At 42.1% G+C, this 26,320-nt stretch overlaps 1 protein-coding gene across 4 annotated transcripts; it reads right to left on the bottom strand.

The window, feature by feature from the left end:
* Positions 1–4,104: 4,104 nt before the first annotated feature.
* On the bottom strand, positions 4,105–24,301 carry LOC148390383 (vitamin D3 receptor B). 4 transcript variants are annotated; one of them, XM_088389980.1, is made up of 10 exons: positions 24,176–24,301; positions 23,467–23,540; positions 15,233–15,380; positions 14,306–14,436; positions 12,950–13,146; positions 12,449–12,548; positions 11,669–11,849; positions 10,596–10,747; positions 10,280–10,396; positions 4,105–9,782 (listed from the first exon to the last, which is right to left on the bottom strand). In XM_088389980.1, exons 3-10 carry the CDS (start codon positions 15,376–15,378, stop codon positions 9,529–9,531), a joined length of 1,278 nt encoding a protein of 425 aa, XP_088246106.1. In that variant the 5' UTR covers positions 15,379–15,380; positions 23,467–23,540; positions 24,176–24,301; the 3' UTR covers positions 4,105–9,528. The 4 variants fall into 4 exon arrangements, with proteins under 4 accessions (XP_088246106.1, XP_088246107.1, XP_088246108.1 ...); XM_088389981.1 differs by having other exon boundaries at positions 24,172–24,259; XM_088389982.1 differs by lacking the exon at positions 24,176–24,301 and adding an exon at positions 23,944–24,159.
* Positions 24,302–26,320: the final 2,019 nt, after the last annotated feature.

Below are 26,320 nucleotides of genomic sequence, written 5' to 3' on the forward strand. Positions count from 1 at the left end.
CCTTCAAGCTCGGGCTCCCTTGGACATTCTTACATCGGCCCGCTCTTTCTCTCACACTCATATGTTGAGCGGGAAGGAGAGTCATGGGCCCCTGACAACACCAAAGAAGTAAAAGAATGTGCAATATGAGGCAAGAGAACAGCTGTACGGCGAGAGAACAGCAAGTCGAGGGGCGGGAGGGTCAGTCCATTCACACAAGAGGTGCAGCTGAAGGGAGCCAACCTTTCTGGAAGTGGAATCAACAAATGCATGACATGGTTTCAATCAAGTCCAGAAAGTCCCGGCTGGGACGGCCGAGGCCCGACAGATGTGCAGCTCAGCTGTTGCTGCGGAACTCACGGGCTTGCGGTGGTCGAGGCTTTTATTAAGTAGGCTCCCCCGTGGCCAAACAGCCTTGGGAACTCGGCTTAAAGAAATGACGCGATGGAAATACGATAAGGTCACCCTGGTGAAGATAGAGTCTTGAGTCTTAATTCATTGGCCCAGAGAAGTTGATTCATCTTTGATCAACACTCACCTGAATCTTACACACATGCACCGAGGCTGGGTTCTTGTGAAATTCTCTTCCTTGAAAAGCCACTTTCTCTGTGGTTGCCACCAGCACAGATGGTAAAACCATAATAGCTTGAGCATGTTCCTTCACACTTAACACCTCAACCTGCCCGTTGGTTTCCGCTCTTCACTTTAGGGTAAATTCTAAAACTTGTTGTGAAAGTAGTTGAGCATGTCAACTTCCTTGACTGATTGTCATGAACTTGCGGTTTTTGAGATCCAAATACAAAGCTTTGAGTTGAATGAGAAGCGGAGTTTATGTTAAAAACTTATATATATATATATATATATATATATATACTTATAATACAAAGTATTCACAGACAATGCAACGTGCCGCAATGACGACAAACAGAAAACCTTGTGTCTTATCTGCATTGTGTCTTCTGTGTATGTAGGCCCCGAGGGGGACCACAGACCCCACAAGGAGGTCAACAGGTGTCCCCCCACCTCCAGGTGCAAAACACCGCAACCTTTACAAAAAGTACAGCAACTATATACTATGCATGCATTTTATCTGCCAGATGGTCATCTTATTAGATAACTTGATTCTGAGCTTCTATGGATTTTTTTTTTATTTTGCGGGGGCGAGGTAACCTTTGCTGCAAATGGCAATTGTGATTCTGAGATTGAAGAGCAGAAGCACGAGATATATATATATAAAAAAAAAAAAATAGTCATTTTGTCAATGTTTTCCACTATCAAGTACGATCAACTGAAGTAAAACTCTTATCAGGAGTTCTGAAACTATTTTGGCCTTCATTGCACATGACTTGACTGTAAAAACAAATAATACTGAGAAGACCATCTATGAGGTTGTTCTTTCCGTTCATCTATTTACTTTACTCATATTAGGAGAGAAACCCAATGCGATTTCTCAGCGGGACATTTTTAGGTCTTTTTTTTTTTAAGCCAATATGTGGAAGATTTAGCAAGACATTCCAAACGTTTCTGATCAGGGTGGACCCATTCATTGGCCATTTAAAGAAAAACTACACATTTCTTACACACACACACACACACATATGTACACACTTCAAACTGGAACAATGTGCAGAATAACTTGAGTTTATCATATGCTTTCCTTCACATTGAAGGCACACAGCTGCTAAAATACAACATTATATTCCATGAATAGAATGAAAACAACATTGTGAGTTCAAACTGTGTCGCATGGGAACACCTTGGAGAAGTTCCACACGAAACCTTATAGCACGTATAATGTCATCTGGGCTGTTATGGAAGCCACATGACTCAAGTGGTTACAAAGTGAGTAAACACATTGTTATGTCCGAGTGTGTGTAGTATAGATTTAGAGGACGAGAAAAGCATGAGGAAAGGTTCATATACATATATATACGTATATGTGCGTGTGTATATACACGTATATGTATATATTTATAGAAGACCAGCCTTATAGTTCTGTGGTTAGAGCACTGGTCTTCAAAACCAGGGGTCGTGAGTTCAATTCTCTGTTCGCCCTGTGCCTGTGTGGGTTTTCCCCAGGAACTCCGATTTCCTCCCACATCCCAAAAATATGCTTGGTAGGCTGACTGAGCACTCCAAATTGCCCGTAGGTGTGAGTGGGATGGTTGTTTGTCTCTGTGTGCCTTGTGATTGGCTGGCAACCAGTTCAGGGTGTCCCTTGCCTACTGTCCGATGACAGCTGGGATAGGCTCCAGCACACCTGCAACCTCCGTGGGTATGTACGTATATATATATATGCATATGTACACATATATGTATGTGTATATGTGTATATATATAGTGTATATATTATATATAAATATTCATTTATTTATTTATTCAGACCCAAGGATCATTTCAACTTCAATGAACCTAGTGTAAATGTTTTTGCAATGTGAGATGACCGAGAACTTCACACAGCAAGATCGCCATCACAATATCAATGATGCATGCATTATTTTCCCCATCTTCTCAACACACCCCATGCTTGCATTTTGAGCCTCGTGAGAAAGCAGTGTCCTCGCAGAGGACCGGAGAGGAGAGGACCATCATGCGTTCCTCGCATTCTGTACCAAAACTGCATGCTTGCTTGAGCCCTAATGACATTTGGATGACTCGCATAAAAAAGGGCATCCAACTTCCAATTTGAGCGGAAGCTCAATCAATGGACATGGAGTGAGGATAAAGGTCAATCTGTGCTTTGCATTTTGAATGTGAGCCAAATTATTTTGTGTTTTTATTTGTTTGCACGCTATGTTTTCATGTTTTGTTGTTTAGTTTGAAATCAAACTCTTGACTATCTCCATCTAACACACACACACAACTTGTTATTACTGGAACGCAACAACTGCAAGTGGGTATGTGCCATATCCGACAGTCTTCTCAAAGTGGGATTACAAAATAAAACACTGATTATCACAGAGACGAAATGTTTTTTTAAGAAAAGGAAGAATGAGCTTTTCTTTTTCATCATGATATCCTGAAGTGTCATTGTGGTCCTCTTCTTTTCATGACTTTGGTTTGAGCCATTTTGTACATATGTAAGCTTTGTGTATCTTCTGGACTTGAGAGGTTCCACGATATGTCCCACTTGGTTTTTGTAAAGTTATGTCCACCATCCTCGGAATCCACCTGACCTTTACATACCTGAACAGTGCCTGAGATAGCAGTTAGTGACTGATCCTTATGACATATGGACATGAACGTGCTCTCAGTAATCCATCCACCCGGCATCAAAGCATCGGGTGTATTGTTTCTTCTCACTCTGCTGGGACGCGAGGCTGCCAAAACGTGCTCACCTAGGGGATGTCGCTGCAACCAGAGCCTCTCTTTTCCTTCACCTAACCTCATGCACAGATGCGACGGTTTGAGCAGACCGCAGGAGAGCAAGCTTATCAGCAGGCAAAACAAGTGCGTCTGCTTCGCACCAGGCGTGACAATTAACTGTCGAGCTAAGACTGGATTTCTCTGATAACCTTTTATTTGCCGCCCCAGTAGATGTGCAGTAGAGATGGGATCAAATCTCATCCGGCATATTGTACACTTGCCAGATGTGTCTTGATATTCAGTCTGCGTGCTTATGTGCTGCCGCAGCCTTGTGGTCAGGCTGTCCGCAAGTGACTAACTGTGATGTCAACTGCTCCTGACCAGCCAGTCACAGGTCATCGGGTCAGTGATGGCTTGTCTGGCTCATTGGATATGACACTGCTCTCTAGCGGTTAGTTGGTAAACTACATTTATTTAAAGGCAGCCGCACAACATCCATCTGATTTTCTCTACTGATTATTCCAAAGGTGGGAAAGGTTTCTTAATTTGTCCCACCAAGCATTTACATTATCAAGACTTGTGCAATATTTGTTGCCGTTTCCTTCCTGAAATTGGTTAATCAAAATGTTGCGTTTTTTTTTTTTTTTTTTTTAATTAAATTGACTTGTTTTAAAAACGTACAATGAACATTTTCATTTGATAAAATAATTGTTCATAATGAAATTACATAATTGAGGGTTGCGGGAAGCTTGAGTTCATAACTGGGAAACAATTGTGTGCAGTGGATGTTCCCTCAAAATATTTCCCACAGAAAAACTCTGCACTGTACAAGTGTTTATTTTTGATTTGCAAAACATCAGACAAAATAATATTACATAGACATCAATTTATAATAGAAAAGAGATCTTTGAGAGAAAAAAAAGACACAAAAGATAAAATTGCAATTACAATAAAATTTAGGTGATTTAAATTTTTCTGATAACTAAAGCCAAGCGTGACCTATACATTAGGCCTTTTGTGGCAAATAGAGTCAATCAGTATGCGCGCATTACATAAGATTACATTAAGTGCTTTTGTTGGTTTAGGCATTTTAATTGAACGTGGCATAATTTGGCTTCATAAAGAAGGACTAGAATTCCATGCCAAATTCAGAAGTACTACATTATAAGTCAGATTCTCTCCCAGTCACAAAGCTGGGGAACGTGGTGTCCCTGCAGTAAAAAGGCCATGTAGCACACAGCTCAGGGTAAGTCGTCATGGCAATAATCTTCCTCTTTATATTACCCAAAAAACAACAACTCTAATCATTCCATTCAGTGTTTACCTGAAGCAGTTTGACATGAGTACAAAAAGTGATCTCTCTCCAATGAGTACCACTATATTCCTATTGGGGGGAGGGACACTTTGGACCATGCCCGCATTATGTAGTCTCTTTAACTTCGTGATGCTTGCCAATTTAAAAAAAAAATATATATAAATAGAACAAAAGGGGGTAGAAGCAGCATTGCATGTAGTGTGTACTGAAGATGTCACCTCTCCTAATTCCCTTCGTCGGACCAAAAACGGGTCGGGAATGACACAGGTGAGGGAGTAGACTTCAGACAGAAGATATGAGGAGAAAGAACGTGGGGGCGGGGCACTGTCGAGCTTCAACCACACATATAGTAGAACCAAGTGGGGCTAACACACCTCTCATTGCTCCATCAGCCACTGGAGTTCCTCTGGACACTTCCCTAACGAATTACATCCTCTCCAAGGTTTGCCTTTACAAACCACAGTGGCTTTAAAACGTCTACACATCCTCTCCAAAAACTTTCAACATGAATGATAGCCTTTAGGGGATTGCAGCCATGACTTGCCAGAAATTCCTGCAGCTCCTTCATCTCATGTGTGAACGTATCTGACTGATCACATTGAAACTAATCTATACATGCCTCTGAGCATTTCCAACATTGAGATTTCTCTGACAAGTATTTCCAAGGCTTTAGCTGTACCTTGGAACAAAGTGAAGACAGTCATTATGCAAGTACATAAAATATGGCACCATTGTGAGAACTGGAACAGGAGAACTGGACATCTCTGTTAAACGAATGTAAAGACCAGAGAGAGAAGGAAAACACAGAAGGAATTTCTGGCAAGTCATGGCCTAAATGACAATAATTGACTTATTTTCTTCCACACACACACAAAAAAAAAAACATTATCCAGCCATTGTATTTTTTCTACATTTCACAAAAATCTGATCTCGTAAATGAGGTGTGTAGACATTTCGTTTTCATTCCACTCTCTAAGTATACATGTCAAGAGCAATGCTGCAAAGCGCTTTCTAGCCAGTGAGAGCCCCGTGGGTGTAGGCACAAGATTTCATAAAAACACCACTGGTATTTTGTGTGTTGGTGGGAACGGAGGGGGCAATGCTTAGTATGAGAAGACAACTGTACAACGACAACAAACAAACTATCAACGACTTCATTAGCTGGACTCTCCCAAAATCTGTGAGATATCTCTGAGGTAATCATTGAAGTATGACTCATTAGACAGCAATAAATACCAATATGAATACAAACATTACAAAAGTAAAAACTGAAGCAAATGCTAAAGCCCAAAAAAAAAAAACAAAAAAAAACAAAAGAGCTAAAAGAGGTAGGTTGTTTCTTATTAGGTTGACGACGGTGTACATCCATTGTGGAAAATCTTTGTCTTAAGAACTACATTTAAGTTGATTCCATTACAATCCCTGTCGTAAAGGCGGGAACAAAAACTCCAAATAGAACGTGTGGGTGGGCGGGTGGCAAGACGGCTATCATACCTGCTTTATGGACAGGATTTGTAATGGCAACAGTCATACGGACAAACTTTCAGAAAGAGAAACAAAATAGTATATCTGTAAAGCTTGCTGGTGATAGTGTACCATGATGTGTATATTACAGGTATTACGGTATGTGATGTCATTCTTGTTGACTAGAACGCTACTATCTCAACAAAGATGGTCGCATGTCATGCGTGGTGGATCTCCGTTGCAGTAGAATTTACAAGGTCCAGTAATCCAACAAGCACCAACCACATTGTTACAATGGTTTGAAGCAGCTTTGTATGGTGAATGCAAACAAGAAAACCTCGTGTCAATATGAGCAGATCCATGATATGTACAATGAGTCAGAGTCATGAGCGCCAACGTCTACGTTACTTTTGTCCTCTACAATTTTCCTGCTCGGCTCAGAAATCCTCACCGAAGAACTCACTGACCCTGTTCTCGTTTGGAGGAAAGCCTTCCTATGGCACTTTCGCATTCCCCAAAGTTCCTTACTTGGATAAAACACGCGCATATCTACAAAGAAATATTACGACTGCACTGAAAAGAAAAGACCAGCACAAGAAAGCCCTAAAGTTACCTGAATGAAGAATGGAATATTACATGGAAAAAAAATTTTTTTTTGAGAGATTGTTTTTTTCTTTTCAGTGTTGCCTTACTACTCCTCTGTACAAGTCAACACTGCATTACTATCTTTAACCTACATACAGCAGTAGAAAAAACTTTCCAAAAAAATAAGTACGCGTGGTGGCCTACTGCCTCCAAGACACTCAATCGTCACTTTTGAGGACATGAACTTAGTCCGTATACTGTATCGGAGAAAACCAAAAAGGTCGTTACATTAACAGGGAAACATTTTGCAATATATCTCCCGTGCAGTTGGATTGGCACAAGTCATCAATAGTAGACGAGTTGGACTTATGCCACAGTGAAATAGAACGGTCCTGCTGGTGAGTCAGTTTGGGCTGCACAGTTTAAAGCGACAATGCTCTCCCGATGACAAACGAGGAGCAGCGCGACGGATGCAAGAGTAGCCCTGAGATGATGTCAGTGGAAGCGTCATTATAAGGTCTGGCACAGGAAGCCTGCATAGCCAATCACAGGAACTACTTTCGCCCATGTCAGAAACTATTTGACATCACATCGCTACCGGGAAAATAGCTTGAATGCAACGCAACCCCATGAAAATAGTCCACGCCTAACAGGAAAGGGAGGATTTGTGATGTGCATGCGGCATACTATCTATCAAGCAATCTACAGATCAGTTTTCTTCGGGCAATTTCATTGTGGCACCAAATAATACAGCGGCCTCTTAAGTACCAAATGTGACTAATGACTTAATCATCAAACTGGGTCGTTCTAAAACTAATGAGGGTTCATCAGTTGATCACAACAAAGTGGAAAACGGCAATATTCTGTATTGCATATTTGTTTTGTATATCAATTTAAATACTATTTAGAATTCTCTTACATTTACATTTAAATCTGTCATCTTCACGACATTTGCTTTACCCTGATACAAAGTCATTTTTTTTTGCAGTGAGTGTCCTCAATGGGACAAAAAAAATTAAATAAATAGATCTTGTAAAATTACAACCTTAATCTGGATGTCGGGGGATACGAATATTCTATTTCTTTAATCATGTATTTACATAAGGGCTTCAATCCTGTACTATTTCACCTTTTACTCCTTTTTCTTTCAAATGTCCAACGTCACTTATATTACAATGGAACATTGTTTTTAATCACTCGCATAAGAAATTCTCACGCATTTTTTTCTTATAAACATTATCAACATTAAAACTCCATTCCCATTTTAGTCTTAATACTACAAGTATATTTTTTTCACACCATGAAATGTTTTTTGTTCTCGTGATACTGGTTTTAACCGTCTTATTTTACGTTATTACAATTAAAATGTTTTTGTGTTTTTAACCGGCTTATTTTATGTTATTACAGTTAAAATGTTTGTTTTTTTAGTAGAACCAAATACACAACTTTTCTCAAAGTTCCGATATGAATTATCTAGAGCAGAAACTGTACTCTTGAGTTATATTGAGTAATACAAGGCTGAAATTGCATCTCTGGTCACCCTAACGATGACTTTTATGTACTGCATATCTGGTCCTTAGACAAAACAGCCACTAGGGGGGCGAACTGCACACATGAGCCATCTGGAGGGCCTTTGGGAGGAGTTGCACACCAACCACAACCAGTCTCCCCCTCAGCCTAGTTCTCAGACGTTCTAGAAAATTCAGGGTATTATAAGTGCCAAGGTGTGAAGGAACTTGCAAAGTTCACCCCCACCGAGCTCATGATATTCCACCGAAAAACAATTCTTGAAATTGTCTTGGGGAAGATACAGGGACATATAGAATAAAATAAACAATTCTGAAGCAATGATATCCATTTCTAAGCCAACTCCAGGTATGGTTTGCAGCCATCCATTAACAAGTCAGGTCTCTTACCGGAGCCTTAATTCACTAATCCAGTTAAATTTGGCATTTAGCCCTTTAAAATCTGTGATATATAGAGTATACAGTCTTGAATAAATGGTGATACAACAGTGCTTAGGATACACATGGTAGCAATTAGCTATTTACAAGGAATTAACTATATCATTAGAAGCTTTAGGAAAATAAAGAGCGACAAGCCATAATGTTGGCTCGGTTTGATTGACCGTTTGCAGTTAGAAAGACAAAAAAAATAGTAGCTAACACATTTAGTGGCTGATTCTCACCTCCAAAAACCAGGCAAACCAAAATCCAATCCACTAAATGACAGACTATACTCTGTAATCTAAAGTGAAATACTGACCGTTTTCCTTCATGGGCTGTGAGGTTAGTCAGAAAAAAAAAAAAGATTGTGAGCGTGTCACGTGGCCGCACGCAAGTGAGCAGCAAGATGGTTTTCCGAGATGGTAGAGGACCATACCTTTGGCAAGAGATGAAAGGTTGGTATACATAAATACACACTGCCTTGGAGACAAGCAGATGACCATAAAAAATGACAACTTGTAAAGTAATGCAGAGGCACTGATTTCATCCGATAAAACGTCGTCCGTACTGTATCTAAAGCATCCATAGAGGTGATAGTAATATAAAACAGCCCCGGTAAAAAAAAATAAAAATAAAGAGGTAGCTCAACGGAATGGCTAAATGAATAACTGAGTGTGTTTGTTGTTGTGCACCATGTGTGTACACAAAATGTCCTGACATTTGAAGCAGCGTTGATTTTTAAATAGACAAAAAAAATAAACACTGTAAAGAGGCAGAAGTATGCTTAGCTTAAGTTGTACTGAATGTAGTTCCCTTGTTTACTGTCGCTTAAACATTTGCTTGCTCGCCTTACGGACTCTTGAAAGACACCCGCGTCCGGATCATCATCGGCTCCCGCCCTCCATTTTGTACCCACACGAGTGCGGTCACCCCTTAGGACACCTCGCTGCCAAACACCTCCAGCACCAGTGGGGTGAGCTGCATGCTGTGCTCGGGTTGGAAAGAGAGCGAGCGGTACTGTTTGGAGTGCTCCTCGTTGAGGCTGCGCAGGTCGGCCAGCTTTTGAATCATCTTGGCGTAGAGCAGGCTCCCGCCGGGGTGGTTGAGCTGGATGTAGGCCTGCAGAGTCTCGGACAGGCGGTCTTGGAGGGTTTCGATGCGCGCGTGGTCCTGCACACCTGGGCGGTCTGTGGGCAGGGGCGGAGGGAGGGGTTGGTGCTTAGAAATGATCATGGGTGCTGTTGACAAATGAGGTTTTCCCCAGAGTTTGGTTTTATACGGAAACAAGTGTCACTGGCATTAGGTTGCATGTTGAATGCATGTTGATCAATTTTAGTGGGAGCAATGGTCTGCAATTTTAATGAGGATCTTCCAGTTAGTTATACTCTCTGTCCTTGCTTGCATAACTAGTCATATATAATGTATGTCTAGTGTTGTCTGATTGGAACGCCGTGACAAGACATAAAACCCTTCTGGGTGAAGTTCTGAAGAATCGCATACAGTGGGGATAAATATTTGATAGCTCTGCTGAATTTGCTCACTTGGAATCCTTCAATTTTTTGTTGTTGTTGCGCGAAGCCCCAAAATGATTCCAAATGGACGGAAGTCAAACAGCTCAACTTTGGTTTCTCCAAGTCATCTGTGATTCACTAAGATGTCTTCATTTGCGTAACAATGAGCGTACCTGGAGAAAGCAAGCAGATGGCCATCAGCAGTACATGTTCCTCCTCATGTAGGCAAAGCTTCTTGAGGCCCACTTGGAACTTAACCAGCGGCTCCAGTAGTTCCAGAGTGTGGCCCGCTACAGCACAAACAACAACTTGGCATGATTATGTTCACCTGCACAGTCTAATGAGATTCCAAGCGACACGTGTATGCCAGCGGTTCTTTGAAGCTCTCAAGATAAGTCCCACAAATGAGGCACCAGACAAAGGCAAAAAAAAAAACAAAAAAAAAAAACAACAACATCCGAGTGTACATGTGGTAACTTTTAGACTGACCTTTGGTGACATCACTGATCTGGTATTTAAAGTCGGGAGCACCGCAGCTCCAGGACATGTCTTCCAGGTTGAAGCTCTGATTTGAGCGAAGCATGATCACCTCAATGGCACTCGACTTCAGCAAGGCAATCTGATCTTCTGCTGTCAGCTCTCTGCGAGGGAAGATGCTAATGTGTTAGCGTACGCCAAGGGCTGGCTGTTACAGTAAATGAACAAATAATTGATCAAATGATGTCACACTTGAGATGATGGATGCATATGCAGTGTTTCATACTGACAAACATGTTGAGTTCAAGCATCATCAACAAAACTGCCGCAAGCAAGGTCGCTGAATATGTAAAGGGATGGAAATAGAATATGGATCTAGGAAGATCCTTTGACTCCTGAGCGACGGCCCGAGCTTAAGCGAATGAAGGCCAACAAACATTCCGTGGGTAATCCGAGCACATCCATCAAACGCAGTCGATGTCAACAATAACTAGCGGGAAATACGGGGCCCGGCTCACTTTAGCCGCAACTTTGAGGCGACCCCTAGATGAGACAAATTTTGTCCTACCAACGAGGGGCGGGATGACTTTTCATAAAGCGGAGGTCGTCAAAATGTTAATAAGGAACAAAAACAACTCAAAATAGAAAGTGGTGCCATTGTGACGCCGACACCAGTCATCCGATTTTAATTTTATAACACATTTCCCACAATTCGGATGTGAACATTATTTTCCATTCCCTCAAATTAGCTGCTTCAAGTTTTCCCTATTTGTGAGTCAGCTGGATTAGAAAAGTAAAATCATTTTTATTGCGGGCGATAAAACCTGCACTCAAGACTGGTATTTCGTCAGGAAGTGTGGTTTAAGGACTTTTATGTTCACATAAAAATACATTGACTTTTATTGAATACAAAAATATGCAAAAATATTTTAATTCATTTAATGCAGCGTTCATATGGCCAGAGAAGTTCTCATGTCAATTTCTGGTTTTATGATGATCAAGATCTCTTCCAAGTTTATCATTTTGATTTTGATATTGTGCTCTAGTTTAGCAGGCAGCAAATAAGACATGATATGAAGATATACCTGAAGCCCGGGATCATCTTGGCAAAGCCGATGACCTTCTGAATGCTGTAGGACACCAAATCGGCCAGGTGGGGCAGCATGGAGAAGCTGGAGGCTTCCTCTTCACTGGAATCGGGGCTGCTTCCTTGCTCCTGATACATCATCATCAAGTTGTTCAAATTCATTTTGGTGTCCACTGATTCTGCAGCAAAAGGGGGAGAGGAAAATTAGACTAAGAGGATAAAAAAAAAAAAAAAAATCCATAAATACAAACTAAGTGAATGTCCAGCATAACATGAGTAAGCGGCAGGGGAAAACGGATGAGAGCCTTGAAAACACGTGAAGTACTTGAACATCAATGGGGTTATTTTCAGTCATTTGTTGGCGCTGCGTGTAGGCTATGTGACCGTGCCTCTCGCTCTGTGCACTGCATTAGTGACAGATGCATTAATGGACTCATGTTTACTAGCGTACGTCAGATGTCTGCAGGGTACGAGGCCTTCAAAGGATTTCCACCGCATTCTCAGTAAACCAGTACAAACAAATTACACAAGCTGATAAAATAAGAGGAAAGTAGCTTGCTTCGAAACAATTATAAATATTACGCTTCCCTAAATAGATTCTGTGATTATAAACGGAGTTTGACGTGTTCTTGATGGCTCTTGCGAGGGGGGTTTATGTTCTTCTTGAACATAACATTTACTCTTAAAGGCAACTGTGCTGGAAGGTCTATGTGAATTATTTCACCCAGCAGCCAATGTTGATCTTGAGAGACGTTTTCATAGAGCGAGAGCTTCTCACCAGGAGAGTGACTGAAGGAATCGGAGGAGGCGTCCGACAGAGAGTGGAGGGAAGCGGCTCTGCTGGCGCTGCGTGTCACTGGCCCCTCTCGCACAGGAGGCTACAAATGGAGGCAAAGAGCACAGTGGAATATTATTTATTTACTGAACAAATGATTACTACAGTGGAAAAATCTGAGGGAAAATATCATTGATGCTTGTCTGAACTGAAACATGAGCCACCCATATGTAGTTTCGGGACCAGAGATGACACTAAAGTGGCGTTTATGTTGTTGACACTATAAGCCCTTAATGTGATAATTACAAGTTTGGTTCACGCTACAAAACGTTTTCCTTTTGTCTTTCGTTGGGTAAAAAAATGCTTCTTATCAGCACTAGATGTCAGCAGCGAGATTCACAACAACCAGCTGTTTAGCAGCTGGTGAACGATTTTGGCAACGCAACCCAGTCGTGAACAGAATGTTCCTTCGTTCGTCGATGGATTGCAGAATGCGACACAAACCCGAAAGCGGCAGAAGTCAGAGTAGGAGTCGTCGAATGTTTTGTGGTGCGCCTCCACCAGCGTGGCAATGACTTGACTCTGTTCGTCGGTCAGCCGAGGTCGCCGTGCTTCCCGCTCCGCTTCGCGTTGGGCCTCCTCATCCTTTCGCCGTTGAATGAGGTCCTTCTTCCTCTGCACTTCCTCGTCTGTCAGGATGACTGTGGCGCGGAAAGGGCAGGAGGGGGGCAAAGAAACAAAGTCCATCATTTATTTATATATGTACGTATTTTTCCAGACAGTTAACTAATCTATAGGAAGAAGGCCATCACCTCTTTACATAATATATTTTGCATTGTGATGACAGCTATGTCAATATAGCATTGGGCGGGGGTGTTGTTGTTCTCTGGAGGAAGAGAATGGGAGGGGACCAGTCCACATGGAGACCCCCGCTGTACTGAACAACTGAGAACATTGTCTTTGTTCTGTGGGCTCCTTGTTGTTCCAGCCACTGAATTAGCTCACAGAGAACCAGAGAGAGCGAGAGTCCGCGAGCCGGCTGACAATAACATGCTGCTGTCTTTTTTTTTTTTTTTTTTACATAGTGTAACAGAGTGACAGGCCTAAGGTTCCTGTTTGACGCTAATGAACTTAGCTGCAACGAGGAGGGTTTTGGATAAAGGTACTATGTGTTGCATTTATTTCAATTTGCATGAAAACAAAGGGGGGAAAAGGTCTACGGAGCAGCAGGTGTTTGAACTTGAGCTAGAGAATTATTAGTCTTTACAATACCGGCTGACTCCACTAGTTCAAACATGTCAACGCTCTAATGGGGGCAACAACTCAGCGATACTTTACCCTAGTTCAAATATTAGGTAATATTTGAAAAAGCCACCTCATGACCCCCCAAACACCTTATAGTTCACTTTGATTCTGAAGAGAGTAGTAGGACAGTAAACAATATTTTGTAATCACCGGGTTATTTTTTCTAAAAAGTGGAACAACAAAAATAACTGAGATGGGAAAAAAAAATTGTTAATGCTGTAACATTAACTTGTTCATCCAGCTTTTTTTGTTATAAAAGCATCTGTCAAGATTTCATAAAAAAAAATACAATAATAGGTCTGGGAAAGGCCCACCTGTTGAGAACTTCTACCCTCTAAGTATCTTTTGTCTAAGTTTTATTGAGGCAATCCATAAAGTTCAATGTTGGTCTAACAGTATCAGATGACACAACTTTTTGGTTCTTCTTCAAACTGGGGTCCATGCTGCAAAGCTCCAAAGCACAATAACCAGTGTAAACATTTACAGTAGTATGGTGCAAAATTTAACACAATAAATACCTTCCTTGCAAGTATCTGGGTCAGCAGTCATACTTACACTCTTTCATCATGCCAATGTCCACACAGCGTTTGAGCCGGCATGCCTGGCAGTGGCGTCTGTTGTCCTTGGTGATGGTGCAACTGCCGTTAAAGGGACACGTGAAGGAAGCCTTGCGCTTCATACTGCGCCTAAATCGAGCGAAAAACATTTCCGTCGGTTATGCAACAGATGACATAAATATGTTGAATTCATAGAAGAGCTAGTACTTACTTAGGAGCTTGCTTACTTTACTATGGTTGAAAACAGAATCAGTCAAGGCCAATCCACAGACGTTTAAATGGAGATAAAAAATGAATTTAAAATTTCTGGAGTATAATTTTTTTGTTTGTACCATTTTTGCATTTCACTACCTCACAATGTCATCTTGAGTTTGATTAATCATTGTTCAGCCTGACCAAAAAACAGACTCGGCTCAATTAAGTTCAGGCAGAGGCCAGATGAGCGAAAAGGACAGAGACTGTTTAACACATTCATCGAAGCACACAAAAACCCTATAATATATATATATATATATATATATATATATATATATATATATATATATATATATTTTTTATTTACTGTACTTGTCAGCCCAGGAATATTCATAGCATTAATAAGCTCAACCGGCTGCTTGGTATTAGTGTGCACACGGATGCTGTTTTCAATGTGTTCTTATGTAACTGAGCCATATGTGTGTGTGTTTGTGTGTGTGCATGTGAGTGGGAGGTCGCGCAACATAGGCAGGACCTGTGCATGCATACTAATTCGTATGTGAAGCAATTTGTGCTTTTCAGCAGGATAGTAAACGCGGTTGCACAAAGCACACACTAAGCGCATGTACAATGTGAACGACTACGCGGTTTGGAGCATGTGCTTCCGTTTACATCAACCCATCGGCATGCTTGTGACATCACGGGCAATTTGTGTGTGCCGTTTGTCTACCTGAAAAAGCCCTTGCAGCCCTCGCAGGTCATGGCGTTGAAGTGAAAGCCGGTGGCTTTGTCGCCACACACGCCGCAGATTCGAGGCACATTTCTGTCGAACTCATCAGGGGCCAGGGTGGATGTACTCACAACAGTGGGCTCCATTACTGAAAACAGACGGGAGAGGTTCGATGGAAAATGTGAGAAGTCCCAACAAATTGGGAAACCTGAATAATTCTATTTTTACCACAAAGGAGAAGAAAAGTCAAACTTTTGTGAGAGTCAAATTTTTAAGTCTTGAGATCACTATCTCTCGATACCTGCCAAACAGCTCCATTAAATATTTGTTCAATAACATTGGCGGTTGATGATGAAATGGTTTTCCTCTCAGAAGCCAATATTTGTTCACTAAACAGAAAGTTGTTCATTTTGGTGCCAGAATTTTCACTTTATTCAATTCCTTATGTTTGTGAAACTAAAGTGTATCTTCAAGACACACACACACACACACACGACAGTATCTGCTGCCTATTTTCACAATATAAATTCACAAATTCCTGTCACGTTTCTTCTCCCTGCAAGCCAGATAATGTCCCTTCCAGAAGCAGGGACCTTAACTTTCCAGTTTGTCCTTTGTAGGGTGGACTAAGGATTTTGTAAGGCAAACTGAGAGTTTATCTCGTCTGGAAAAGGATTTACCGCAATACGCAACAAGTGGAAAAATTCCTGTTCAACTCCAAAAAATGTGTGCTATATTTGTTTGCCCTTAGCGCTTGGGCATCTATTTCAGTAAATGGCCTCGCGAAGGGGACAAAAAAACCCATGTCACCAAGAGGCCAGCATTCTCAAAAACAAATACGCACTGTCCTTGCCACAAAGCGCCTTTCTTACTATTTTCTTCGCTTCTACTGCAGAGTCAAAGCGGGACAGATGGCGGGAGGAAATGGCGAGTCAAGGGAAAGTAGGATGCAAACCTCAACAAAGTCACGAATGAACCGCGGCTGGGCGGGGGCCAGCATGAAAATGTTTGGACCCATCGCTCCATTATCGAGTCATGTTATTTTCAACTTGTGAATATCACCAGACCATTTCTTCTCGTGCCACACCCATGCAGACATGTTGACTAAAGCATATAAAGAATACTACAAAGGTTGTATACATAAAATTCTTACTGCTCCGGGCCTGTTACTGGAGAGGAAACACAAATCGGACTTTCTAATTATACAGGAAAGAGACACGCCGACATGACGGCTTAATATGTTGAAACAAATTCAATGTTATGTCACATTGGCAAGGTGGCGCTTTTTTACTCCTGCTTCTCTTACCGTGTTGTTTTTCTCCCAGCCAACCCCTTCACTCACCACTTTTAAGAACAAAGGTCAACAGAAGCAGTAATCCTATCGGCCACGTTGCAGATATTTTAAGGTCATCTTTTCGCAGTGGGATACATGTCACACAAGACTTGATCAACAAAGGCCGCAGCTAGCATTATAATAAAGGCCATGTCATGATTGACAGTTGCGCCACTACTTCAACAAAAACACTGGCAACGCAAAAATAATATGCTCATAATTGGCATAATGGTAAAAAAAAAAATCTGACTCCAATACTAAATAGTATTTAAAAAATATTTGGATTTTCTTGACTGACTCACCATAACTGACAAAATACAACGCCAAATTATTCAAGATTAAAAAAAACAACCTCTATCAAATCGTGCCCTCCATTTTGATTGATCAAACATCCATCCATCCATTTTCTGAACCGCTTAGTCCCCACGGGGGTCGCGGGCATGCTGGAGCCTATCCCAGCCGTCATCGGGCAGTAGGCGGGGGACACCCTTAACTGGTTGCCAGCCAATCGCAGGGCACACAGAAACAGACAACCAATCGTACTCACACTCACACCTAGGGAAAATTTGGAGTCTTCAATCGGCCTACCAAGCATGTTTTTAGAATGTGGGAGAAAACCCACGCGGGCCCGGGGAGAACATGCAAACTCCATTGACCAAACATATTCTCACAAAATGGTTTGCTTTACAACACCATGGAGGTACGATGCGTCAAACGATATATTTGCATTTTATTTTATACGTACACTCATGCTCCACTGAAGTACTTCATAACGCGCTACATAATAAATAAAATGAAAAATCATGTGCAAGTCAGCGACTCCCTGCAGGCACACTCATTCACCTTCCGATATCACTGACTAATGAGTGAAATCCGCCCTCTGCGGTTCCATTGAGCCTTGACAGGCCATTACACTCAACACACGCTTTGTATTGAGAGGGGGCTCTAAATAATTCATCAGGTTATTAGACCAGATCTGTACTCATTCCAGTTTCAGACACGCAGTACGACAAACAGCTCGGAGCGACGGCTTTCCGCTGACTTACCTCTCTTGAATAATATGCATTGTGTTTTCCACTATCGGCGGCATCAATCACACTTGTGTCGCAATAAGGACGACGCTGCTCACGGGCAGATTTGTTTGTGTTCTGACAGGTATGGTTTTTTTTTCTTTACCCCTCCTGGTTGGCTTGTCCGAGCTGCTGTGTCACTGAATGAAACATTTGTAGACTGTCTTAGTGTGTATTTCTTTGTCACTTATATAAAGGTTATTTTAGCAAAAATAGATTGTCAAGTGGTTTTACTGGTGCGGTGCAGCAAAAACTGATCCTGGCATCAGAAGTCACCTCGTGAAACAAAATGATCAGTTTGGGGAAACGCCCTCGACTGGCACCAATCCATGCTGCATCGCAATAGCAGGTAAATTCAAATATTTCTTCTCCGGAGTCATAACGATAAAGGAGCTTCCTCCAGTAATGGAGTTGAACAGACCACATGCAGTGCGGCAATAAAACGGACAGAATTATACGTCACGTGAAGTGGAGAGCCACATGACAAGTCTAAGTGAGTATAATCTTGCACCAGCAGAACATTTATGACTGCTACACGGGACAGAGTTTGTCAAATAGTCCGATCCTCAAAGTTGCGGTTTACTTCATGTGCTCTCGTTTTCCAAACACTGGTCAGAGTACAAGATTGATTTCGTAGCGCTAGCCCCGAGTGACTCATTATATCAAGTAAGCGCAAACATATTCAGTATGCTGAAGAGAAATGACAAATATTTATGGTCATATTCAAAGCAGAGGTTTATTTAAGCGCGCTTGCCTTGTGCAATCCTCGCCCGCTGTCGCCATTGACAACCTCACCATACTTCTAACACTGCCTATGTTACAATTGGTCACAATCTCGCCTCGCCACGCAGACGTTTCTCATCTCCTTTCCTTCTGAATGGCCGTTTGCTGCAGTCAGACAGGCACGGCATCAACCCACAGGAAAGCATCGTAGGTGCGGTGCAGAAGGGGAGCGATTTACGAGAGAAGCGGGCCAGAGAAGAAGGAAGCGGAGGGAGCGCGGGAGTGAGGGATGGGAGCTGTGAAAGTATACATACATCCGGCCAATGAAAAAGGGAGTGACCTCCATGTGACTTTCGGGGTCACCAAGCCCAAGTGTGCCCTTCTGCAGCGAGAAAGGGAGGACTCGTTTAAGCGTTGGCACGGAGAAACGTGCCAGACAAGACATCAACACAAAAATGTCTGTTTTAGAAATCGCAAAAGCCGGCTAAATATACACATTCGTGGGACACTTGAATTACAGGCTAAATATAAAAGTGTCTCATCCCTGTTGGCTGCTCATCTTGGGAAGCATCAAGGGGAAAAAGTGATTTACTTTGCTTGGTGGAGTCACATTTTAGTACGTTAGTACTGTTACAGAGCAAACCTGACAAAGATTCTCCATGCGTAAATTGATGTGTTTATTTTGGGAAGTGGGCGGAACCTATTGATGAAAGATATAAAAAAAAAACAGAAAGCTATCAGGACAAGACAATAGCTGTTTCTCTATTTGTCCTTCTGATGTTCCGTTTTTAATTGGCAACTTGCCCCAATTACTCATTGGGTGTGTCCATTTGACGAAATGAATGCCACATCGCAAATATATGTACCATAGATGCTTCCCATACCACAAACCGCTCATTTCTAGTGGGTGGGTAGGGTTGTGAGCGATTGAAACTAAAAAGCCGCTAAACTTTTGGGGGGGTTATTGGAATTTCCTTTGCCTTCAAACAACCAAATTAGCCGAGTCAGTAGAGGTGCTACTTGAGGCGGGGCAATGATTGATGGTTAGAATTTAAATAAGAATTTCACTCCGATTTACTCAAAATGTCCAGAAAAGGGTTTGTCAAATTTAAAAAAATATTATAACTTCAGCCATCGATATCATCAAGTCTAATCAACTGCGTAGTGCCAAACTTTATAGCATGAGACAACAACAGACTCTAACAATAAGCTTAAAAGGTTTTCTTTTGAAACGTGGTAATAGCGGCTACACAAATAGTGCAATATCATAGAAATATAAAAATTCAGAGTATTGGGTTCCTGGACAGCTGATCTGAATGAGTATGCAGCGCGTTCACCTTGAGCTGAGCCAGGACAATTACTTCATTATTGAAGCCTCAATGTCAAAACACCATGGCAACAGAGAAAAACATATCAGGTTACTTTTCCCCCTTTTCAAAATGGAAATGTTTGCGCTGGCGTGTCGTGGCTAAAAAAAAGATCGTAGGTGAAAAGGCGCTGCAGTAAATAATGTTCGATTTTCATTTAGGTGCAATCCATCGTTGCAGAAAAGAATTTGGAAGCAGTTTAAAATGAAATGAAATTACATAATTGAGATACACAATTATTCCTGGATGGGACCTCATTCAGATTTGAGTTTTACTGATTGACTCATAAAGTTAGTTTTGAGATTTGTTTCTTCACAAATGCAAACACGCTTTTTGATACTTTTGATAACGTAGCTTGGCAGGCCAGATTAATAAAATGAACGAGCTGTTTGTGGCTTTTCCCATCTCTGAATTACTCATTTGAGTCTGAGTGGCAGTGTGTCCATCATAACCTTTTAAAGGATAAAATATTGAGCACACACATATGATTTGCACATCAGCTACTTGCACTCCCGACTGAGGAATGCAGCTTTGATTTTTCTTACAGGTTTGTGCTCGGCAATGATCACCATTCCGGTTAACGACCGCTTAACAGCGACTTCCCACCGGCAGGAAAACTGCTGCTTTCATGCAGTATGCTCACCGTCACTGTCACACAAAAGCAAAAATGTGCATGCAATGTACGATGCACAAAGTTTGCACTGATGTCACCTGACGTTATCTCGTTACAAGCACACACACACGCACACGCACAAGACCAAATAAGAACCACCCAGATGTTAACACTAACTTCCATCAAATTCAAAACATTTAACGCGGTATACGCAGAGCACTAAAACATGCAGAAGAGGGATTGTCAAGTGGTAAATTCAAGAATAAAAAAATTTGGCATCACAGCCCAAGAATGCCAGCAATGAACTTTTGATACCACATCCCAACACATACAAGTCGAAGCCAGAATGTCACCTAAAACAGACATGAAGCATCTCCGACAGTCTAATCAGCATCCACCATCCAATGGGCCTAAAGGTGTACTCGAAAAGTACTGTAGAAGGGGACGGATTGCAAAAATAAAAAGGAAAAAATTTATGGCGCGAGAGAAGGGAGCAAAACGTAGGTGAAAATGTTTTAGCACATACCTCGGGCGGGTCACCACGAGTACAGAAGATACATAAAAAATATCAGATCTGGAATGACCCGGGTTACTCAGAAGGACGCCACAATGGAAACATATGGACTTTTATGTTACAGCACAGCCACCGCAAAAAAAAAAAAAAAACAAGGAGCAGGCGGGATGAGGTGCGCAACAAAAACGGATATTTACAATAATGGAAGTTAATGCTTAGGTCTCCGGAGAGCACATGAATGAAGGAGAACAATCGGAGCAAACCACAACAACACCGTCAATAAAGAGGTTTGCAATGCGGCAAAACAACTGGCGGAGTCGACTAGTCCAGTCCTGTCCCTTTTCTTCCTTCTCTCATGCGCGCCCTTGGTCTATCATGCTTTTTTTTCTTTCTTCTTCCTACGATCTTTGGGACTATGTTACAACAGCAGTAACAGCACGTGACAAGGTGACCTGTGCCCCACACAGGAATGGGTTAAACTGGGTTGGAAGGGGCGGGGGTGCCGTGTCCAACATCTATGGTATATTGCTCCCCTACTCAGGCCCCTATTGCTGGCCAGCAAAGGGAGGGAGAGAGAGAGGTAGTGACGGCAACCTGCCCCTTATGCTGGGCCCCTTGCTGGACTCTAGAGAGGGGGAAAGGCAGAGAGAAGCCCACTCAAACACACACACGTCGAGAGTCCTGTTTATGTCTTTGCTGAATTTGACAGGGAATGCGTATTCTCAAGCACACGGGTCATGCAAGGAGATAACTGCTCAGCTCATAAATGCGCCGAAACCAATCTTATATAAGCATCAAAAAACGCTCCTGAAAATTGTCAATGATTACGAATGATGAACATAAATTGAATACCTGAGCCAAACGATTATGGGGAAGATCACAAGAAAAATTCGTTTGCAGATGTCATATGTGGATGCTTCGGGGAAAAATAATAAAAATGGTCATTTTTAGCAAGTTATAGGGACAGTCAAGTAAGAAAAACACCCACATTAGTCTAAACACAGCATTCAAATAAATGTTGCTTTTTTTTTTACTTAAACAGCTAAATCCACCCGTTTTCGATTTATCTCAGGTGGCGGCCATTCTGCCAATTGATAGCAACTGAAAATGACATCACAGTCCCTCAGGGCTCATGTGACAACTCTCACATCTGACCTGTTTTCTGGGTTTGGTCATCTGAAATGCGCTGAAGCACCATGATGTCATTTTCCGTCAACAGCAATTGATAAAATGTCTGTCCCCTATATAATATAATTTTATTTTTTTATTTTTTTACTTGACTTCCTCTTATAAGAAAATGACAAGACAATTATTCAATGTATATTGAGTCCTTTTTTTTCCCCGAACATTTTGCTGTCCAAGAAGTATTCATTCTGCTTGAACAGCTGTCCATCAAATATATGTGTTTGGCCTACAAACCATCAGCCACAGGAGTTAACCGCGAACCCGCAGACATCAGGGTGAACTTACGACTTCATTAGTTACAAAGGCAACTGAACATATGTAGCACGTAGAGACAAGTGGCTCTTAACGGTACAACGAAGCCCTTTATACGTTACACGTGAGGAGGAAGCCAGCAATTAGTACGCCCACAAAAGGGGGGGGGGACATCACTGCATGATATCTAATGGGCTGTACCTTCCCCACCACGCGCACGCACATCGAACACACAACTTCATAAACAACATGATGTAAATACATTTCATAAAGGAAACAATTGTTTCTTAAGTTCACTTTGACGGGTTACATCGAGGAAATAGTATCTAGGAAATTTTTCGCACTGAAAGAATGAAGTAGTGGATATCGAAATAACATTGTGCATGCTATAAAACAGGTGTGGAATACTAAGAAATAGATAGATTGTGAGAAATGAAGTACAATCAATGGAAGGGGTAGTAATGAGAACAATTAGTGCGTTAATGGATGGTATGTGGGGAGGGGGAGACAGGCTGGTGGTGATAAATTTAGATAAGGTTTTTGTTGCTGTTGTTGTTTCACCATTTTGTCATGATAATAAAGTGCTCACAGACTATGGAAATGAAATGCTGGGATGTACAAACCAAACAATTATTATTTGAATATTAAATTTAATTTAATTATATTGTTTCAATAAACCTAACCTAAAAGGTTGGAGAAAATAATTATGAAGAGAAAGTGTCCAAGACTTACAGAAAAAGACATCAATAACGACTGATCAGATAATTGATTGCTAATTTTCCCTGCCATTGTCCATAAATGAAATGCAGTCAACCACCCATGCCTACTTGGGATGATTAATTTATCGCGACACAGGACATCCATCAGAAGCAAAAGACAGCGAAATGATTGACCGTCGAGGGCATTTTTGAAGAATTTAACAGCTATTTGCGAAACACATTTCAATACTGCCTTGATAACAAATCCAAGCACACAATATCTTCCCAATGTCCATTTTACTTGGATGGTAATTTCCTATTTATATAATAAGTATGTGACGTTACATGAGAGAAGTAATTCTGCCTTCAGGGATATTTTTTTCCAGGAGTGGGCATTTTTCAAAGCAGAAAAAAAATCAGTGAGCACCGCTGCATATTATGTGGCTAGCTTTGGCTTATGTGTGATAGAAATGGCTCACCTGAGGATTTGGCATGCCCTTGAACACTGGCTGAGACTTGAAAGCTTTCCTCCGTTTATCCCAAGATGTTAATCCTGTTCAATAGAAAAGCAAAAAGGCATGTGGCAAGTTAGTGGAAGGGGGCCTTCACCCTCGGACCTGACCAACAATTATGTAACGCAGAAATATCAACCCAAACATAACATGTCATCCGAAGTTGCGCAACGTTACTGATCGACATCGACAAGTTTAGGAGACGGGACTGGGGTTCAAATGAAGCTGTCATAAGGAAGAGACATTTCCAAAAGTCACAGTCTGGACTTTAGCACGTTGCTCTTGTGCAATGCGAGTTTTCATACCTTAACAGTTGAACACAACTTTCCCCCCCATTAAGCCCCGAGTTGCTTTTGATCTTCTTCACACACAGTCTTCGTGCGTGCCCGATCCCATGTTGACGAAGTGGTTTCTTTCGAGACGAGACGACTGTGTTTTGCAAACCTTAGGAATGTGGGGAAAAGTCGTCCGCCCTTCCAGACGTCGGACTCGCACGCGGCGGCGCTGGTAGTGGCTAGCGCTGTTTAGCGTGGTTAGCAGGCTGCCTTTAACCCTCAAACGCGGAGCAACTTCGAGCAGATCGTTTAAGCGGTGCCGAGCGGGTCAAACGCTGAACGGGAAAGCTGCTCGATAAAGCACAAACGCTTTAACATTTGTAGAAGAAATTCACACCTACTGTAGTACGACGACATATATCCTTTAGCGCTTCTGTAACCAAATAGATGGCCATTACTTTTTGTTATGCACCGCCTCCTCCTTGGAGCCTCTACGGGAAAGAGGGATTTCCTCCCCGCTCACATAATGCACGTAGCCAATCACGTGTGAGCTCAGCGGATCGGCCCTGATCTGGTTGGTGACACTTCTGCTTTGCAGTCATCCAATTGGTCAGTCTTGATGTCCGTAACGCAACAATCCAGCCCCTAAAACAGGGGTGTGTCGTGACGTCAGAGGTAACGAAGAGGTAAACAACTTTGACCGCGTGAGCTTAAAGCAACATGGTTTTGCCTCCGAATTTTGCGTGCGTATGGAGAGACCCCCGGTGCGGGGATTACCGCCACATCATTATCGACAATGCCCCCTCTCGATTGGCGGAGATTGTGAAATTTAGGCCATGTGTTTCTCTGCATCTCTTTGTTTATAAAACGACGTGTGATCGGTTCATGAGGACGCAAACGTAATTGTGTTCTTGTCTCTGGTCGAATGTCGAAATCGCGCCATTAGATGGACCTCGTTTTGTTTAATGCGTCTCGCCTCATTGTTTGACATCCTCAGAATGTGTGTTCGGTCAGGCGTGTGGAGACGAGGGGTGTGTCTACTCTGCAGTGCACTGGTAGGCTGCGAGCCGATGCCGCCGCTCTGAGCAGTGTTGCCATAGTACATTTACAATGCAAAGCACACCGGCTGCAAGGAAAATAGATGACTAAACAACGCCAATGCATAATATTGACGTTTCGTCGCGCTTTCCTTGAGTAAGGATCGAATCCGCTGCGCCTTCACGCTTCACTCGTTCAAATGGCATTTACGTCCGCGGTCGTGTTGCACATGGGAGCTGTGGTGCAAGGAGGCAATTGTCGTACAAAGTGTGTGTGTTGCTGAGGCCAGAGGAGGAGGCCTATATGAAGGTCAGGGGTGTGTCTGCAATAAAAACACCGTAGAGGGGGACAGATAGGAAGGGGAGAGGGAAAGAGGGAGAAGGGCCCCATCCGGCTTCATATATACGCTTCCAACTAAAATTGTTTTTGGACTCCTGCTGCAGGCCGAGTCAAAGCGCCATCTGCAAATTCCATAAGTTCAAAAGCTTTATCCACACACTTCCCTTAAATCTGTTTTACGTACATGTGTCCAATATTGTACTTAAAACTGATTATAACAGGGAATAGGAAAGTGGCGGCCTGTGACCTCACTGAGTGGCCCATGGATTGTTTATTTATTTATTGTTCAAAGTTGGACGTTTTTTTTTACAGACCCAACATTCTTCAAACGCTGACAAACATTCAATATGTTTATAAATTATTTAAACACATAAATGCACGATAAAATGAAACAGAGAGCTCATAAAAAAAAATTCTAAGCGATAGTCTCAACTTTGTTTTGCGGAAAATTGCATTCAGTGTTATGGTTATCCTCCCAGTTTTCCTCATCATCATTAATAATACCCATCTGTAATGGGATCACAAAAATAGCCAACGATGAAGAAGGATGGTTTGAACTTTTTGACTTTTGAGGCATCTAAAATTCATTTTTAACTGCAATTTCACCACTTTCGGGGCACTGCACATAACACGCTTGTTTCGATCCGTGTTTGTGCACCGTCTCAAGCGCATAAATGTATTGCGGAGCCACTTAAGAAATGTGGTGAGCTGCTGATTCACACAGTGGCTGGCAGTAAAGTGTGTGGGTGTTAGGTTCATGCTCGTCATTTGTCCTGTGGCTTGGGCCCTGTCCAAGTCTGGCACCGGGGCCCGATTCGAGCAGCTCCGGTAGCAGGGATTTATTCGACTGTGTTACATCCATGTCGGACTTGTATTTTGGCTGGGCCAATTTGTGTCCTCAGATGCTCCGATTCTCACACTCAGCCAGGGTGATGTTTGGAAAGCATGAGGGTGGAAATCATAAATCAGAAACACTTGACCCACTTAAAGTAGGGAATTTGTTTTTGTGGCATTTGCGGGGTGACATGAATAGCCTGCACAGTAGAGCTCATGCTTTTGGTCAGCCAGAGTTGACAGTGCACTCTTCAGAAGTGCAGGCAGACTACACAGAACATAGACAGTAAATAGTGAAATTTGCATGCTGTATTTGTAAGCGTATGAATATGAAC

The sequence above is a fragment of the Syngnathus floridae genome, chromosome 11, assembly GCF_059516105.1.
Source record: "Syngnathus floridae isolate MCC-2025c chromosome 11, RoL_Sflo_1.0, whole genome shotgun sequence".
NCBI classification, from domain to species: domain Eukaryota; kingdom Metazoa; phylum Chordata; class Actinopteri; order Syngnathiformes; family Syngnathidae; genus Syngnathus; species Syngnathus floridae.